The sequence below is a fragment of the Miscanthus floridulus genome, chromosome 1, assembly GCF_019320115.1.
Source record: "Miscanthus floridulus cultivar M001 chromosome 1, ASM1932011v1, whole genome shotgun sequence".
NCBI classification, from domain to species: domain Eukaryota; kingdom Viridiplantae; phylum Streptophyta; class Magnoliopsida; order Poales; family Poaceae; genus Miscanthus; species Miscanthus floridulus.
This window is the reverse complement of record NC_089580.1, coordinates 118,203,854-118,223,987: the sequence shown is the minus strand read 5'-3', so window position 1 is coordinate 118,223,987 and position 20,134 is coordinate 118,203,854. Positions and strand designations below refer to the sequence as shown.

The following is a 20,134-nucleotide window of genomic DNA, read 5'->3' as shown; positions in this document are numbered from 1 at the left end:
CCGAACCCGAGCTAAACAACACATTCAGACTGGAGCTGAATCGGTTAGGTGGGACCCCACATGGCAGGCAGCAGAGCACCGACGTGGGTCGTTGCTTTGGCGCGCGTTCGTGCGCCCCCACCCCGCTTCCTCTTCTTCCCGGCCGGCGGCCCTCCCCGTGCCAGACCGACCAATCAACCCTTTCGATTCCAGCTCCAAGCATTCAAATAACCATGCCAGGGCAGCTGGCGTTTCCATGGGCGCCATCCCAGGTCCATTTTGCTTCTCTCTTGGACTTGCCTCTCTCGACTTGCTACCAAACACTCCCGATTACACTTCGTCTGGAGCGGCGAAGAAAGCGGTCTTCCCTCGCCCAAGTCAGTCAGATGATGAACAAAAGGTGATCGATCGATCATATCACTCACCATTTCATCTCACTCTTTTCATTTTTCTTAGTTTATTTATTTATGCAAACAGACTCAGAAATACGAGCCACTAATATCGACTATCCTAGTTGCCATTTCGACCTGATCTGCTGCTGCATTCATGCTTTCTATCTCACAGCTACATGCATACCAACTTGGCATCATATCCGTATTCTTCGCCACTTCCCGTTTCCTTGTAAATTCCATCATTTGATTTATCGCATGCCTATTTCGCCTTGCTACGGCTATTGCTCACGCCAAAAGTTTCCATCGGCAAAACCGGACTCTGCAGATCGGCATAACAGCAGCCAGAGCACAACCATTTTGAACTTTGAAAACAAGACCAGCAGGACCGACCAGGGCAATTTAAACGAGTACCGACGCCGCCATGGCGTCCAAGGGGATCCTCAAGAAAAGCGGCTCCAGCCGCATGCCGCCGCAGGGCGCCGGCAAGCCGCCCACCGCGCCCACGTCGGCGCCCACGGTCGTCTTCGGCCGCCGGACCGACTCTGGGCGCTTCATCAGCTACTCGCGCGACGACCTCGACTCGGAGATCAGCAGCGTCGATTTCCAGGACTACCACGTCCACATCCCCATGACGCCCGACAACCAGCCCATGGACGACGACGGCGGCGGCGCTGCCAGGGCCGAGGAGCGCTACGTCTCCGGCTCGCTCTTCACCGGCGGCTTCAACAGCGTGACCCGCGCGCACGTCATGGACAACAAGCCCGACGACGCAGCCGCCGCCGGGCGCCGCAAGGGACCCAGCGCGTGCATGGTCGACGGGTGCGACGCCAGGTCCATGCGCGACGCCCGCGGCGACGACGTCCTCCCCTGCGAGTGCGACTTCAGGATCTGCGTCGACTGCTTCACCGACGCCGTCAAGGCCGGCGGCGGCGCCTGCCCAGGCTGCAAGGAGCCTTACAAGAACACCGAGTGGGAGGACCTTGCCGCCGGCGGCACGGCCGAGGCCACGCGGGCGCTCTCGCTGCCCCGCGGGCCTGCGGGCACCAGCGGCCACAAGATGGAGAGGCGCCTGTCGCTGGTCAAGCAGACCAACGTCAACCAGTCCGGCGAGTTCGATCATAACCGCTGGCTCTTCGAGACCAAGGGCACCTATGGCTATGGCAACGCCATCTGGCCCCAGGATGGCGCAGACGACGACACCGACGGCGGCGCCCCAGCTAGACCTGGGCACCCCAAGGAGCTCTTGACCAAACCGTGGCGCCCGCTGACCCGCAAGCTCAGGATTCCAGCTGCCGTCATCAGTCCTTACAGGTTCTGTCTTCAACTTCATCAATCAGTCGTGCATTCTTACCTTACTCGCAAAAGCCAACTGTTTTGTTTACCCGAAACAATGCAGCGTACCATACATAAATACATGGTTACCAATAAATTCTTATCTTAACTAAGAAATAGAATGAAGGGCGAGTCTGGTGCAAGCGGTAGAGTCTTATCGCCTGTGGCCGGAAGGTCTCGGGTTCGAGTCGCGGTCTCCTCGCATTACACAGGAGGGTAAGGCTTTCCACTGCCACGCCTTCCCAGACCCCGCACAGAGCGAGAGCTCTCTACGCTGGGTACGCCCTTTTAACTAAGAAATAGAACATTGCAAGTGCTGTAGCATGCAAATCCACCATGCTCAAAAAAAAAAAAAAAGAAGAAGGGAACAGCTGAGCCATTTTGCATGAAACCTTTGCACCCACGTCACGCCGAAAATAAACTAGTAGTCATTTCTACTTTAATACTATGCACTTATGGTCATACTAAAATAACTTCGAGAAAAAATAGTAGTTTGTGCTCTGCTACATTGCCACTTTCATGTGCCGTCTCCTTCGTCTTGCTGTTAACATTTTGTTCCTCCCATCCAGGCTCCTCGTCCTGATCCGATTGGTCGCACTGGCCTTCTTCCTCATGTGGCGTATCAAGCACCAAAATGAGGACGCTATCTGGCTCTGGGGAATGTCAATTGTCTGCGAGCTCTGGTTTGCTTTCTCATGGGTACTGGACCAGCTTCCAAAGCTGTGCCCCATCAACCGTGCAACAGACCTCTCTGTGCTCAAGGAGAAGTTTGAGATGCCCACACCTAACAATCCAACAGGCAAATCCGATCTCCCTGGAATTGACATCTTTGTGTCAACTGCTGATCCAGAGAAGGAACCAGTCCTGGTCACTGCAAACACAATTCTCTCCAGTTCTCGCGGCTGACTACCCTGTTGAGAAACTTGCATGTTATCTGTCAGATGATGGAGGGGCACTGCTCACCTTCGAAGCAATGGCTGAAGCAGCGAGCTTTGCCAATCTTTGGGTGCCATTCTGCAGGAAGCATGACATTGAACCCAGGAACCCTGACAGCTACTTCAACCTCAAGAGAGATCCCTTCAAGAACAAGGTGAAGCCAGACTTTGTCAAGGACAGAAGGCGCATTAAGCGTGAATATGATGAGTTCAAGGTCCGTGTTAATGGCTTGCCAGATGCCATCCGCCGCCGCTCTGATGCATACCATGCCCGTGAAGAGATCCAGGCAATGAATCTTCAGAGGGAAACAATGAAGGGTGGTGGTGATGAACCGTTTGAGCCAGTGAAGATTCCCAAGGCAACATGGATGGCTGATGGCACTCACTGGCCCGGTACCTGGCTCCAACCTTCACAGGATCATGCTCGAGGCGATCACGCAGGAATCATACAGGTGCCACTTCTATCTCAATCATGTATCACCATTCACCACCATCTATCTCAACCATGTATCTGGTCTCGAAATGTACTAACATATGCATTCTTCTGTGCCTCAGGTTATGCTGAAACCACCAAGTGACATGCTGATGTACGGGAACATCAATGAAACGACACCTCTTGACTTTGCAGGAGTGGATACACGGCTTCCAATGCTGGTGTATGTGTCAAGAGAGAAGCGCCCAGGATATGATCACAATAAGAAAGCAGGTGCTATGAATGCATTAGTCCGTGCATCAGCAATCATGTCCAATGGTCCATTCATCCTTAATCTGGACTGTGATCACTATATCTACAACTCAAAGGCCTTAAGGGAGGGCATGTGTTTCATGATGGACCGTGGCGGTGACCGCCTCTGCTATGTGCAGTTCCCACAGCGATTTGAAGGTATTGACCCTTCTGATCGTTATGCCAATCACAATACAGTTTTCTTTGATGTCAATATGCGTGCACTTGATGGTCTTCAAGGACCAGTGTACGTTGGTACTGGATGCCTCTTCCGTCGAATTGCCCTTTATGGCTTTGACCCACCTCGTTCCAAGGATCACAGCCCAGGATTATGTAGTTGCTGTCTCCCACGCCGCCGTAAGGCATCAGCTTCCAATGCTAACCCCGAGGAGACCATGGCTCTTCGCATGGGTGATTTTGATGGAGACAGCATGAACCTTGCAACATTCCCAAAGAAGTTTGGAAACTCAAGCTTTCTGATTGACTCCATTCCAGTAGCAGAGTTCCAGGGTAGACCCTTGGCTGACCATCCATCTGTGAAGAATGGGCGTCCACCTGGTGCTCTAACAATCCCTCGTGAAATGCTAGATGCATCCATTGTAGCAGAAGCAATCAGTGTGATCTCATGTTGGTACGAGGAGAAGACAGAATGGGGCATACGGGTGGGGTGGATCTATGGGTCTGTCACTGAGGATGTTGTGACAGGGTATCGCATGCACAATCGTGGATGGAAGTCAGTATACTGTGTCACACAGCGTGATGCCTTCCGTGGCACTGCTCCTATCAACCTTACCGATCGGCTTCACCAGGTGCTTCGATGGGCCACTGGTTCGGTTGAAATCTTCTTCTCCCGCAACAATGCATTGTTCGCCAGCTCCAAGATGAAGGTTTGCACTATTTGCCTCTCAAGTATTGTTATCCCTGATTAATGTAATGCAGAATTTTTCATCTGAAAGAATGACAAATTTTCTATACGTGAACAGGTGCTCCAAAGGATTGCATACCTTAATGTTGGTATCTATCCCTTCACATCCATCTTCCTCATTGTCTACTGTTTCCTTCCAGCACTCTCCCTCTTCTCAGGACAGTTCATTGTGCAAACGCTCAACGTTACCTTCCTGACATACCTACTTATCATCACCATCACTCTTTGCCTCTTGGCCATGTTGGAGATCAAGTGGTCTGGCATTGCTCTTGAGGAGTGGTGGCGAAATGAACAATTCTGGCTCATTGGTGGAACTAGTGCCCACCTGGCTGCTGTGCTGCAGGGTCTTCTAAAAGTGATTGCAGGGATTGAGATCTCATTTACACTCACTTCAAAACAAGTGGGTGATGATGTAGAGGATGAATTTGCAGAACTGTACATAGTGAAATGGACATCATTAATGATACCACCGCTCACCATCATCATGATCAACCTTGTTGCCATTGCTGTTGGCTTCAGCCGGACGATTTACAGCACAATCCCACAATGGAGCAAGCTGCTTGGGGGAGTGTTTTTCAGCTTTTGGGTGCTAGCTCATTTGTATCCATTTGCAAAGGGGCTCATGGGAAGGAGAGGAAGGACACCCACTATTGTGTATGTATGGTCTGGACTCGTCTCCATCACCATCTCATTGCTCTGGATTGCAATCAAGCCTCCATCACAAGCTGCCAACTCGCAATTCGGTGGGTCATTTTCTTTCCCTTGATCCAGTATGTTCAAACCTATAGGTGTTACTAGATGGGTCAGAAAAATTACAGGAAGCAACAAGAAATTCAGGTTTTGCAGCATACCAAAAGAATGCCCTGTGGTTTAGACAACAGGTTACTGTGCAGCTCAGTTTCATTACAAAGTGAAGGGCATAGGATATATCTATTGTAGCAAGCACATTAAAAGGTGGAACCACTGTCTTGATTCTTTTTTTTTTCTTTAGAGCTCGCACTCATTTGAATCATGTGCCTTAAAAAAGGTGTAATATGTTGTTAGCATGTTAATAATGCTACTTTTAAAAAGTTTTCCCAGTCTGAGATCATTATCTGTGTTTTTAAACTAGCACGATTTAGAGTGCATAACTAACGCAATTAACTAGTAGCAGTCATTTGAGGAAAAAAAAAAACTAGTAGCAGTCACATACAGTTCTGATCGTTGTTCTCTACCGAGGCAAAGTTTTTGCCACTTTCTCAAGAAAACATTAATAGCAAACTATTTCAACGTTACAGTTCTTCAGTGAAAGCCGTGAGATATCTAAAGCATACCTGCACATTCTCTCAGATCAAGTGAAAGGCCATGTTGTAAAATCATTTCAAGTGTATGAACCCCTTAATCTAGACTGCAAGTCCACTGAAAGATCCAATATTTATAGTACCAGGCCACTTTATTTCCTGCACAAGGTAATATTGTCCAGATGAATCTTTTTCACTGCAGTATGTCCACCAACCTGAATCAGTGTGAAACCAAAGAATCAGCAACAGCTACATCCAAATTACTATTTGAATCATGAACCAATAAACCAGAGACAAAATACTCTGGCAAAGATAAGAGAACACAGGTTCAATTCGTTATTACAGAGTCAAGTATTTCAGCAAGAATTAACCTGAACTAAGCTGACTTCTAAAACCTCGTTGGTAGAATCAACCAACTCAAGAACTGCAGTTTAATATACACCACCTAGACAAGGCCGGCTGCCTAAATTAAGCTGTGGTATTTGACTTCACTTCCCAAGTAATTAATTAATGGATTCCTTCTATATAATAATAGTGCAAAGTAGGTTTACTGAGTCATTTTCACTTGAAGCACTGAAACAATAGTAATGGACGGTGTACCTTGGATGATCAAAATTAAATTGAGAAACAGTCACAACAATCAAGAAATTAATACAAAGCAAAATCAGGATTTAGTTGTATGTTTACTTCATGGGCTTGGCAAGTACTCCCTCTGTCCTGAAATACAAGGTATCTAAGGAATTTTAGGACCAAATAAGAAGTCTGGCAAAAGACTAACTTGCAAATCAATAATTAGATAATTTGGTTGTCAGCTTGCTTAATTTTCTAGTAACAAATAGTTTAAAAATGCATGCATGCATGTCATACCAATCACAGAAGTCATTTTGCGCAAGATGGTGCTTAAAAGGCATGCATGGATGTGGTTTAAAAGGCAGGCATGCATGGATGAGGTTGAGCAATCCAGAAACTTTATAATTTGGGACAAATTTTGAACCTTCAATACCTTGTATTTCAGGATGGAGGGAGCATAGCAGAATAAGAATGGATAGCATAATCAACTACTTAGTGTATATGTTTTCGTTCCTGTTTTTAGTTTCCAAGAACAGCTACATTTATGACAATAGCATGAATCCACCTTATGATTCTATAGATACGTGGCTAGAGCTATTTCTTGTGTGGTGTAAACTGTAAAGTATTGTCATTGTTGGATATTTACCATGTGCCACACCACCATGCCTAAGGTTTTGTTCTGCATATGCTGCTTGAAGTTAAGCAGATTCTGTATATAAACATTAAATTAAATACTTGATACTATAAGTTTAAGAAAAAAAAGGAGACAGGTGTCAAAACAGCAGAACACTTAAGAAACTCAAATCTCTGAGGTAAACTATTTAAGAATTATGATAGCTACTGTTGGATAACACAAAAAAAAGAGGTGCAGCACCTTTTTTTAGGGCAGTATAGCACCTACTGAATGCAGAAAGTCATTGAGGATTCATCATTCCTTAGAACTGCATATTTTAAGTTTATGCAGCTGTGCATGACCAACTGTAGTTGGAGAGATAATATGTTTGTTCAGTTGACATAATATGGCCTATGAAGCTGAGCATACAAGGAGATCACTAGACGAGTCTGACCCATCGCTTTCAACAGTGGAAGTGGTATTATCCACCAAAACAGATTTATAAACAGTGGACTGAGAAAGCAACGAACAAGTTTTGGTACTAGGCTTCATGCCTAGATTTAGCATGTCTCTGATCAATGCAACAGCTGAGTCGATGCGCTGTGACTTAATTAGGAGCACAGATACTGTGTTGAATGATATGCTGTCCATTTTAACACCAGCACATTCCATTTCTGTTAACAACTGCTTGACAGCATGCAGATCCCTGGTCCTACATAGTCCACGAAGCATCACATTGTATGTACAAGTGTTGGGTGCTAATCCTGATTTTTTCATCTGGTCAAACAACCTGAAAGCCTCTTCCACCAGATGCACACAGAAAAGACCATGTAAAACCACAGTGTAGCACACAGAATCAACAGCATAATTTTTCCGTACGGCCTCTCTTAAAATCCTCAAGGCCGCAAGGCTCTGGCCCTGTCTAACAAGGCCACAGAGGATTGCCGCATGAACATAGGCATTCGATTCAGGAGCACTCGCAATGATATTGTGGTAGACATCGATTGCATGGTTTACCCTTCCTAACTGGCACAAACTATCCAGTAACCCGACATGAGTGTAGCTGTCCGGGCTGGTGCACGTCTCAATTCTATCAATGTAGAACTGGATGGCTTCAGATGGAAAACCTGACTTGCACAGAGCACTCAACACAGAATTGCAGGCCACAAGATCAAGAGAGATATCGGAGCGTACAATCAACCTGTGAAGAAGGCCCATATTCTGTGAAAACTGTAATACCCGAGCTAAAGTCGATAAAGTGTATGCATCAGGCTTTATCTGACTGCCATGAATATGCATGTAAATATCCAGGGCCTCATTGTATCTTCTCTCCTTTGCCATGCTGTCCATCAGAACATTATACAAAACAATGTCTGGGCTGCAGCTGGCGGACATCATTGATCCCAAAAGCTCGCTGGCCTTTTCATGCCTACCAGCTCGCAAGAATCCTCTGACAAGTGGAGTGTAGGTGACCACTGAAGGAGAACAACCAGAATCCACCATCTTTGCCAGTATATTACAAGCCTCCTCTAGTCGCCCCTCACGACACAGACGAGCGATCAAACATGTCCACATGGATGAGGTGAGCTTGCAACCCGAGACAAGCACGAAAGAAAGCAGCTGCAGAAGCTCAGACATAGTTCCAGCCTTACTGCAGCAGGCAAAAACCGTAGTGAGAGAAGCTGCACTTGGGAGAAACCCCAGCTGTAGCATTTCAATAAAACAACTCCGGGCGCCTGACCAGGCCCCAGCCCTGCAGAGATGAGTGAGCACAATGGCGTAGGTGAGGTAATTGGGTGCCGGGTAGTACTGCAACGTGTGTCGCGCTGCGTCGAGATGGCCTGTCCGGAGCAGGACGTCGAGGACGACATTCCAGGCGAAGGCATTGGGTTGGAATCCCCAGAGGCGCATTTGATCGAACAGATCGAGCACGATAGGGTAGAGGCCCCCGCGCCAGTAGAGCCTGAGCAGGAGCAAGAAAGTCTGGGGCTTGACGGGCACGCCGAGGGCCTGGAGCTCGCGGATAAGCTCGTTGGCAGTGCCGAGGCGGGAGGCGAGGCGGGAGGCGGCGGGGAGGAGGCGGTCGAAGGAGGAGGGCGGGATGGAAATAGCCGGGGCGGCGGGCACACCACAGGAAGAAGGAGAGCGCGAGGCCGTCTGAGGGGCAGCGAGCGACGGCGGCTTCGACGACCTGCGGCGTTGGCAGCTCCGGCGGAGGCTGAGGCTGGGGCTTCGAAGCGAAGAAGGCGGCTGCTAGCGCGGCAGGGAGCGGCGCCGTCCTCCTGCGCGCGCCGTGGAGCATGGAAGCAAGTGAGCGGGTAAGGAGGCGTCGTCGCTAGCATCGCAAGCGCAGACGACACGCGGGAGGGAAGTAGGGAACACAAGCAACGGCGCGGCGCTCAAACGCCGTCGGTTGGCTGCCGCACGGCGGCGGCGTGTCGGCTCGCTGAATGGAGCTCGCCCTCAGGCTTCAGCTGGCGGTAGCCCATGAACGTGCGGCCCAGCCTGAGCCCATGTCCACGTCCACGTCCTACAAATGGAAAAGTTCTGCTCTCAGCTCTCTCATGAGTTCTATCTGAATTTTTAGACTTGATTTGCCTCCTAAACGATTTTGAAAGTGGCACCATATCAACCATCCTACATGACGCCATGTCACTCAACGAGATAGATAAGTCCGACCGGGAGGTCAATTAGACTGTACAAAAAAATATTTTTCTGGAATAAATATGCATTTAAAAATACTAAAATCTGATTTAAATTTGTTTTTACTTAGAAAAAACCTAAATCAGGCTCATACAAAATTTATGAAATAGTTTTTTCAAAAAATTATCTAAATAGTTAATCTAGAATAAATATGGGTTTTAAAATACTAAAAAGCTGATTTAATATTAGAAAATTTGTTTTAACTTGGAAGAATATGAAGCCAGATTCATATTTTTCCTAAAATCATGCTCTATATTTTTCTAAGCTAGGCACCATAATCTATAGTATGATTTTAGGAAACACATGAAGTTCATCATGATTGAGCCCGTCTAAACTAGCTTCCTGCTCGATCATGCCTCCCGGTGCGTGCGTAAACCTACGACGGCGGCAACCTAGGAAGTGCTCGCGTCCATCCGGATGTTTGTCGACCATGTCGCAGAAGTCAGTTTGGGAGACTAAGAAGTCGTACGTTGGTTGCTGCTGATGGCCAATGAGCCTTCACATGTCATCATCGTGATGTCTCTTGAAGAAGGAAGTGCTTCTACAAAGTTAATGCGCAATCAGAATTTGAATTCATATTTTATTTGGAATTCTTTTGTGTATGTCTCTTGAAGAAAATGTTTTTTTTTGTTTGCTTGGCGGGTTGCAAGGTGATCCATGCTGTGGTCTGCAAGGATTTGACTTGGTCCGTATCCTCATTTCAAAGTTTAGGAGACCACTCTTAGACTTAAATAATTCTAAGCAAGGACAAAAAGGTGGAGCATGATTTTAGAGAAAATATGAAACTGGCCTCATAGATGACTTTCTAGTATTAAATTAGATTTTTAGTATTTTTAAATGCATATTTATTCTAGAAAGGTATTGAGATATTTTTTGAAGAATATTTCTACAATTTTTATAAAGTCTAATTGACCTCCCTGAACTACTACAAAAGTTGATTTACCTACCTCGTACTGATGTGGTACCACTTAGGGCAGTTGACCTGACTGTCATGTAAGTCAAAACCACAAAAATGCTCAGGAAGACAAATCGAGCAATTTCATGAGTTGAGGGAGTGTAAACATCTGGTTTTCTAGTAGGAGAGACAAACTGAACTCACACAATCTAGTATTATTTATTAGACATACATGTTTTCTCAAAACAAAAAAATAACGACTTGAGAATGAGACGTGTAGTTTTTTTAAGACGACAGGAGTAGATATGTAGGGCCATTTATTCTGTATTTTTATTAAAATGCAAATCAATTGCCCTAGATATCCTTCTACACGTTTGAAGCTAGACCAACACTCCCTCCAATCAATTTTATAAAAACACATACATATTAAGGTTCAAACTTTATAATTTTTATGTTTAACAAATAATTTAACATAAATTTATATCGTTTCGCTGAAATTTGGCTTATGCTGATTTGTTATGAGATAAAAATATTATTCGTTCGCTAAAAAATACTGTTGAAGTAGTGTCGTAGAACAGGACCTTGGTATGGTTAGATTTATATCAACTAATAATCATAATATAATATAAAATAAATAAATAAATAATATTTAAAATAAAAATGTGTTAAACTGTGTCATGTGAACTAGATAATTGACGATATATGATTTTAATAATGTATTCATGTTTTTGTAACAGGTATGCTACAGGTTACCCATCGGGTATTTTTACCCGCACGGTACAGGTATGAGTAAATTCTTTTACCCGTGTGCGTGTACAGGTATTTTAGCAGGTAGATTTTTAGCTAGCGGATACAGGTATGGGTTGGCACTATCCAACAGGTTTATCGATGGCAGATAAAGTTAATAACCCAACTGCTTATCGCAATGCAACATACAAATGTCACATTGCCATCCGAGCCCACAACGCGTGATGGCAGACATCAGGCACAACTCAAGAATAGGTTAATGATGACAACCGACTTATCGCAATGCAACATGCAAACATCAGGCACAACTCAAGTTCCAGCAAGATTCTCCTGCATCCATGTCCAACAGAGTATAAACTTGGTTACAAATTAAATTCAACTGGGAAAACTACAGTAACACCCTACTAGTATGAAATTTTCAATCCATTGGTCCCGTCTTCATGACACAGCGTGAAGTTCTAACCATCCATGTCCAGAGGACATCAAAAAAAGAAATTGCAGGCCCCGATCAGTAGGACAACAAACGCTCAGGGCAGCAGGTTTCATTATCCAGAAAATGACTACATGCGTCACACAAAGCATCTCTCATTTTGCAACGAGACCTTGCTGACCAAGCCTCTCGCGGAAGTGTAACAGCTGCGAAATTACGCAGCAACAAGATCAGGGGTTTCCGCCTCAACTGAAAGCAATGTGGTATGGACCTTTCCAACCCAGGCATCCAGGCGGTCGCGCAAAGCCTTAACCTGTGGAATTCCAAGCACTCTGGGCTGGACCCACGAGACGTGAACTGTACTGTCCACTTCATCAATTATTCCCTCAATAAGATGAACCTGCATTTGAAAACAAAGCAGAAATGTTACAAATGGATTGCCAGACGTAAGGCAGTCAAATGAAACAATGGATACACAAACATGTCAAAACCCAAGACTCCAGTGATACTTCAACAACTAAATAAAAAGAGCTCCACTTGTGCAAGAATGAGCTGATAGCAGTGAGACTAAAAACAGCTTATCTTACAAAGTAGTGAAACTAATAAATTCTTATCTTACATTAGGCTAAGAAGACGGGAACTATCAATGAAATATTACTACGGTCGATGGCTTGAAGGAAAGCATAGTTGCAATGGACACAAACACTAAAGTATAGTAAAACAAGGCAACAAACATGTCTGCGGAGATAGACAAACATCCCAATAAAGCATTCATAAATGTGCAGTAAAATGTGATGGCGACAAGACTAGTCGATTTCCCAAGAAATGAGATAATTCAAATAATGAAGTTTCCATTGAAAATATGATGACAAACAAGGAACAGCACAAGTGAAAAGGGAGGTCATGACAATAATATCTTGTGCTAAAAAGAATGTCAATCAAGTTACCGAGAGGCTCTTCATAAGAAGATATTCCACGTCACTGATTGAAAGCTTAGTCCGCTCAGCAATATCACTTAATGGAATAGTTCTATCTTCAGATGGCCGGCTGAAAATGAAGACAAATAACATGTCAAAGGAAAAGAAAATGGAGGTGACCTTAGAAAAGAAGGATTCCACAAATATTACCTAAAGATTATCTCCATCAGACAAAGAATATTGATTTTCTCAAGCAGCTTCCGCTCATTCTGCACCAAAGCTGGTTGTGCAGTAAGAGCAGCATTGTGAACCCTGCAAAGTTCTTGGTAGAGAGCAAGGTTGCCGGTGTTGAATGCTTGTAACATATGATAAACCCACTCCACCTTGGTTCCAATAAGACTATTGATCTAAGGGTACAGATATAAAACTAACTTTTAGATCAAAGAAGTATCAAATCACAAAAAATACTCTAGTTATGATTTAATTAAAAGGCTTGTCTAACACTGAAACAGGATAGTCTATCCAAACTAATTTTGTCTAGATGATTTACTGTACCATCTTCAATGTCAACCAAAGAAAATGTAACTAAATTACTCTGATGACAAATACTGGTACATTACAAGCGGCTATAGTAAGTCCATCAGTATTACATTTCAAGCTTGAATTTATTGTCCAACCAATAACCGTGCAGATAAACATAAACTTATGCACACTTGACACTAATAATTTAATAATTATGCCACTGATATTTGAGTACAATATAATTATAACTATAAAGCCATAAAAGAACTAAATAAATTAGCAAGTGGAATGGATACCATCAAAAGGAAACTACAATACACAAAAATTATGGATGATAACAGAAGAAGTCATGCACAACCAATATATTATTATAAAGCCACAAAAGAGCTAATGAAGTTAGCAAGTGGAATGGGTACAATCATACAATAAAAAAATACAATACACAAAAAATTAAGGATGATAACAGAGGAAGTCATGCACAACCAAAGAATTACTTACAATCGGGTGAGCTAACAACTCTCCAAAGTTGTAAATGTAATCACCCAGCAAGGCTGCTAGAGAAAGATCAAAAGCCAAGTCCTGACAAGATAGAAAATAGTCAATAAATCTGATGAACATTTAAACTGAAGTTTTGTTTTACAGTTCAAATGTTATTGATGATGAAACATACTAGCTTGAATGACTCAGATAGAGACTCCACAGTTGTATAGGCCAGATAGAGAAGAGCGTTCTTATAGAACTCCGCAAATTCTTGGCGGGCCTTGTGGTATTGAGATGATATCCAGTAAAAGCTAGCATGAACTGTGGGATCGACATCAGTCATACTATTGAGAGTGGTTTTCCCATCCTCCAACAAATTCTTGCACTCTTTTTGGTTTCCTTTCTCAAGATTAATAGCTGCAATTTGCATCTTCACATAGAGAATTGGTTCATTAATCCGCGACTCTCTTGTCTCACGCAGCTTTGTGATCACCACCTCTAAGAAAGTAATTGCAGCATCCTTATCAGGGTACTGGCGAGAAGCTATCACCGCAAAATGGGCAAGCTTGAGCAGATTAATCTTGGTCTCAAAGTCGGTGATGAAATTGTTGTAGAGCTGAATGATAGTGTCTCCGGTCTGTAGAAGAAAAGGTGGCATTAGATTCATAAAAGACAAAAGGGTACAAAAATTGCAGCAGGTGAAATGACGTGGAACAATATACATTTGGCGAACTTTCAATCATCATAGGTAGTCAAACCACCAACAAGAGTAAGTAATACGGACAAACAGCCAGAATGATCAGCATGCCCACTAGAGGACAAAGAAACTCTTGATAAAACAAGTAGGTACATGAGAAATCGATAATTAGGTTAGGTAGTTTATTAAAAAAGGCAATGAACAATTGAAAGAAGCAACTCAGCCTGTTCTGCTTTTCCTTCAACATCATTGTTCTTCAGCAATTGCACATACATCCAGCATCTAAGTTTAGTCCAGTGGAAATTCATGTAATATGTGTGATAGATATCAATTGTAGCATTCAAATGAGGGTAACCAGAACAACTCCTAGATATTTTTTTGTATCCAATTCAATTATGTTTGACTAAAGCAAACTGGAGCTGCAGAAAGGATACTCGAACAACATGCATAAAGTTTTATCGATCCAAGACGCAAGCTGGTGAAGTTCACAGTATACCAGAATTGAATTGAGAACCATGAGCAACAAAGAATTGACCAAATACTGGAGACTTGTATTCAATTTCCCCACATAGGCAACTCCAAATGATTAGGCTGGCAACAATTATCCAGTAACAACTCTTAAATCTTACTAAAGCATGGGAGGTCTAGGAGGCGGGGTGGGTGCGAGATCCGCCTTATGAACGAAGGCATCTGTAATCCATCTGTCAAGCCTTAACTAACCCTAAAATGAGGAAGGCAGCGGGGCAGAGAGAGGAGGATGAAAAGGAAGCGAACCTGTGCGGCCTGGAGCTGTAGGAATTGGTCGAGCTTGAGGGTGAGCTGGTGCCATAGCTTCCGCTGGTAGAGGTCGGCGAGGGAGGCGTACCAGTCGGCGAGGTCCGGGAGCGCCTGCCGCTGCGCTTCCACGTACTGCAGCGCCATCGCAACGCCAACTCCGGTTCCCGTCCCGAGCAAGCAGCTGTTGGTCGGTAGGGTTTGAGAGAAGATCTGCTACGGCGACTGCGACTGCGACTGCGGCTGCGAGGGAGACGACTCAGAGAGAGAGGAGGGTAACAACCACCAGCAACAGCAATGCCAAAAAAAAAAAAAAAAAAAAAAAAACCCTAGCGGTGGCGGAGGTGTGGCAGGAGAAGAGAAACTTGCCGTGAGAACGGAAGGGAAGGATCCGGATCGGTCGATTAGTAGATCTATCTATCTCCGCAGGTCTCTGGACTCGACTGCGAGTGCAAGGAAGAGAAACGAAGAGAAGACCGACGGCTGCGACGGGGAGACGATAGTCGGAGCCTTCCTGCGGACTGCCCAATGCCAATACGATACGTGCGTGCGGCGGCAGCCCATCCAGCTACAAGATCAAACTCGACCCATGGGCCTAATATCCATCTCCGCCACGCTGTTGCATGTATGACCGGCCTGCCGTATGATTTAGGGCGTTGATTTGTTGAAATCGTCTAGCAAAATTCAATTTTCGCAAAAACAAAATCTCTTCTCTTCTCTTCTCTTATATCTCTACAACTAAAACATTCGTAACTATTCCGTCCACAGGTGCGACACCAAAGCCGCTCCATACGATCAGATCAGAAAGGCAACGCGTACTCGCTCCATACGATCAGCTCAATCCACATAACAGCCGCAAGCAAATTAGGAAGACAAAAATCAATTCCCGTAACAATCGTGATCAAAATGTGGACACTATCTTCAGTGCGACATTCATCGCCCAGTCCTGCCGCGTAGCCCCTGCGATCCTGCTCAGCACCGGCAGGTGAGATGGCCCCTGCGATGCCGCTCCGCGCCGATCAAAACGTGGACACTATCTTCGTGCAACATTCGTCGCCTCGTCCTGCTGCGCGCGCCCTGCGATCCTGCTCAGCACCGGCTAGGTGGGATGGCCCCTACGATGCCGCTCCAGCGCCACACCAAACCGACGAAAGGAAAGAAATCGGACTCTCGGGCGCCCAATCTTCTCCCTAAGTCCCACACGCTCCCAGATCTCTTGAACCTTCCTTCCCAGTCCGTGCCGCGATATCTCCTCCCCTTCGGTCGACGACCGGCAGCACTTGCCCTCGCCCTCGTCGTGTGAAAGGTCCTAATGGCTAGAGAGGGGTGAATAGCATATTAAAAAAATTCTACAACAACACTTAACAAATCGGTTAGACAATTATGAGGCGAAGCAAGTGTTGCGCTAGCCTTACTAAAAAGCAAGCCACCTATCATAATTCTAGTTTATATAGTTTCTATCCACTACAATAGCTATGACACTACACTAAGTTAGTGTGCTCTCAAAAGCTAACTAAAGAGCCACACTAACCAAACTAATAAGCTCTCACAACTAGCTATACTAAAGAGCTTGACAACTAGTTTGCGGTAAAGTAATGAGAAGTGAGCAATTTATTTATACCGCCAGTGTCGAGGAAGGAGCCAATCAATCACAAGAATGAATACCAATGAAGATCAATCACCTCAGAATCAAATGATGAACACAATAATTTTTACCGAGGTTCACTTGCTTGCCGGTAAGCTAGTTCTCGTTGTGGCGATTCACTCACTTGGAGGTTCACGAGCTAATTGGCATCATACGCCAAACCCTCAATAGGGTGCCGCACAATCAACACAAGATGAGGATCACACAAGCCACGAGCAATTCACTAGAGTACCTTTTGGCTCTCCACCGGGGAAAGGTCAAGAACCCCTCACAATCACCACGATCGGAGCCAGAGACAATCACCACCCTCCGCTCGACGATCCTCGCTGCTCCAAGCCGTCTAGGTGATGGCAACCACCAAGAGTAACAAGCGAATCCCGCAGCGAAACACAAACACCAAGTGCCTCTAGATGCAAATACTCAAGCAATGCACTTGGATTCTCTCCCAAACTCACAAAGATGATGAATCAATGATGGAGATAAGTGCAAATCCCACATCTCGTATTGACATAGCAACCTTGTGAGCTTAGCCAAAGCCCTCCCACTCATCTCCATCATTGATTCATCATCTTTGTGAGATTGAGAGAGAATCCAAGTCATTGCTTGAGCGATTGCATCTAGAGGCACTTGGTGTTCGTGTTTCACTACGGGATTCGCTTGTTACTCTTGGTGGTTACCGCCACCTAAATGGCTTGGAGCAGCGAGGATCATCGAGCGGAGGGTGGTGATTGTCTCCGGCTCCGATCGTGATGATTGTGAGGGGTTCTTGACCTTTCCCCGGTGGAGAGCCAAAAGGTACTCTAGTGGATTGCTCATGGCTTGTTGTGATCATCATCTTGTGTTGGTTGTGTGGCACCCTATTGAGGGTTTGGCGTGTGATGCCAATTAGCTCGTGAACCTCTAAGTGAGTGAATCGCCACAATGAGGAGTAGCTTGCCGGCAAGCAAGTGAACCTCGGTAAAAAATCATTGTGTCATCATTTGATTTCGAGGTGATTGACCTTCATTGTTATTCATTCTTATGATTGATTGGCATCTTCCTCGACTCGGTGGTATAACCTTCTTGCTCACTCTTATTACATTACCGCAAACTAGTTATCAAGCTCTTTAGTGTAGCTAGTTGTGAGAGCTTGTTAGTTTAGTTAGTGTGGCTCTTTAGTTAGTTTTTGAGAGCACACTAACTTAGTGTAGTGTCATAGCTATTGTGTAGATAGAAACTATATAAACTAGAATTGTGGTAGGTGGCTTGCTATTTTAGTAGGCTAGTGCAACACTTGCTTCGCCTCATAATTGTGTAACCAGTTTGTTAAGTGTTGTTGTAGAAATTTTTAATAGGCTATTCACCCCCCCTCTAGCCATTAGGACCTTTCAAGTGGTATCGGAGCCGAGGTCACCGTGATTTGAGGCTTAACAACCTTCGGTGTAAAAATGGCTCAAATCAACAACACCAAGAAGCCACCCCAATTTGATGGCACAGATTATTCGTATTGGAAATCAAAGATGACCACACATATCAAGTCAATCAATAGAAAAGTGTGGAAGGTGATAGAAACTAAAATTGAGATTGGTGATTCGGAGAATCCCACCGCGGCCGAAGAAGTGCTTCTCTAAAACAATAACATTGCTCTAAGTGCCATTCATGATGCAATTGATGAGAGAACATTTGAGCAAATCAAGAATATTGAGATGGCTCATGAGGCTTGGAAGAAGTTGAAAGAATCATTTGAAGGCACTCAAGCCATGAAGGATGCAAAGGCATACATTCTCAAAGAGAAGTTTGCAAGCTTCAAGATAAAGGAGGATGAGAGTGTGCCGGAGATGTTCCATAGGCTTCAAGTGCTTGTCAATGATCTCAAAGCACTTGGGGAAGAGGTGAAGGACAAAGACTTCTCCCACAAGTTCTTAAGATGTTTACCTTCAAGATTTGGCACATTGATCACTATTCTAGTGAAAAGTGGTTTGGACACCATGGCACCAAACCAAGTGTTGGGAGATATAATAACTGATGATATATAGAGATGATGATGAGAAGAAAGAAAAGAAGGAGAAGAAAGATGAGAAGAAGAAGAGTGTGGCATTCAAGGCCACATCATCCAAGGGCAAGGCTAAGCAAGAAACATCAAGTGAAGATGATGGCTCATGGGATGATGATGATGAGAAGATGGCTCTCTTCGTCAAAAAATTTGGTAAGTTCATGGTGAAGAAATGTTACCGTACTAGAAGAAAGAAATCTTCATCCAAGAACAAGGAAGAGTCAAGAAGGTGCTTCAAATGTGGAAGCAAAGATCATCTTGTTGCTCAATGTCCATACAATAGCGACAATGATGATGACAACAAGAAGAAGGACACGAAGGAAAAGAAAGAGAAGAAGGTGAAGGGTTGAGATGGCGGACTAGAGGGGGGTGAATAGTCTTTTCTAAAACTCAATCACGTTGGCTAACCGATACAAATGCGGAATTAAAACTATCGGTCTAGCCAAGACTATACCCCACTATATATGTTCACTAGCACCTTGCAAAGATAACAAATATGCAACCAAGGTGCTGGGCTAGCTAGAGCTCTCCTAAACAATTCTAAGAGCAAGGTTACACAAACCTATGCCACTAGTATTTTAAGCAACAAAAAAGGTCCTACACATGCTAGTAAGCAAAAGCACAAAGCTAACGATGCTCACTAGCAATGCTCAATAACAAGGCAACCAATGCCTAATTAGAGAGCGCAAATACTTAGCTACACAAACTAAGCAATGTGACTAACAAGGTTACTAAAACCAAATTAGCCACGTAAGGGAGCTACTTCTATGCTACATAAGCAAGAAGGTAATTAGCAAGCTACACAAGCTATCTAATTACAAGAGCAACTACACAAGCTTAATATGTATAAAAGTAATTGCAAGCTTGTGTAATGGGGATGCAAACCAACAGGAAGAACAAGGTTGACACGATGATTTTTCTCCCGAGGTTCACGTGTTTGTCAACACGCTAGTCCCTGTTGTGTCGACCGCTCACTTGGTGGTTCGGTGGCTAATTAGCATCACCTGCTAAGCCCACACGTTGGGCGCCGCAAGAACCTACCCCTTGAGTGAGGGTAGCTCAATGACACGCTTTACTAGAGTTGCTCTTCGCGGCTCCCGCAGGGCGAGCACAATGCCCCTCACAAGCACTTCTCTAGAGCGCCGCACAAGCTTCTTGTGCGCTTCGATAGAGACCACCACCAAGCCGTCTAGGAGGTGGCAACCTCCAAGAGTAATAAGCACCACTGGCTTGCAACTCGATCACCTAGTGCCACTTGATGCAACCTCACGATGCAATCGCACTAGAATCGCTCACTCACACAATCGAATGATCACTATCAAGTATGTGTGAGATGGAGGGCTTCCAAGCACTCTCAAGCATAGACACAAAGTCCCCCAAGGTGCTCAGCACCAGCCATGGCCGAAGGCCACTTTCTATTTATAGCCCCAAGGGCTAAACTAGCCATTACCCCTTCACTAGGCAAAAATCGGGCCGACCAGACGCTTCGGTCGTGTTGACCGAACGCTGGACCTCAGCGTCCGGTCGCCTACAGATGACCAC

At 44.9% G+C, this 20,134-nt stretch overlaps 1 protein-coding gene and 2 pseudogenes across 2 annotated transcripts; 1 reads left to right on the top strand and 2 right to left on the bottom strand.

Moving 5' to 3' along the window:
• The first annotated feature begins 501 nt into the window (after positions 1-501).
• On the top strand, positions 502-5,067 carry LOC136539351 (cellulose synthase-like protein D1; annotated as a pseudogene).
• Positions 4,935-9,223, bottom strand: LOC136539333 (putative pentatricopeptide repeat-containing protein At1g16830; annotated as a pseudogene).
• A 2,122-nt stretch (positions 9,224-11,345) lies between these two features.
• Positions 11,346-15,442, bottom strand: LOC136491729 (26S proteasome non-ATPase regulatory subunit 13 homolog B-like). 2 transcript variants are annotated; one of them, XM_066487983.1, is made up of 7 exons: positions 15,285-15,442; positions 14,916-15,158; positions 13,635-14,081; positions 13,463-13,543; positions 12,653-12,849; positions 12,473-12,572; positions 11,346-11,925 (listed from the first exon to the last, which is right to left on the bottom strand). In XM_066487983.1, exons 2-7 carry the CDS (start codon positions 15,060-15,062, stop codon positions 11,740-11,742), a joined length of 1,158 nt encoding a protein of 385 aa, XP_066344080.1. In that variant the 5' UTR covers positions 15,063-15,158; positions 15,285-15,442; the 3' UTR covers positions 11,346-11,739. The 2 variants fall into 2 exon arrangements, with proteins under 2 accessions (XP_066344080.1, XP_066344085.1); XM_066487988.1 differs by having other exon boundaries at positions 14,916-15,152; positions 15,285-15,439.
• Between the last annotated feature and the right edge of the window lie 4,692 nt (positions 15,443-20,134).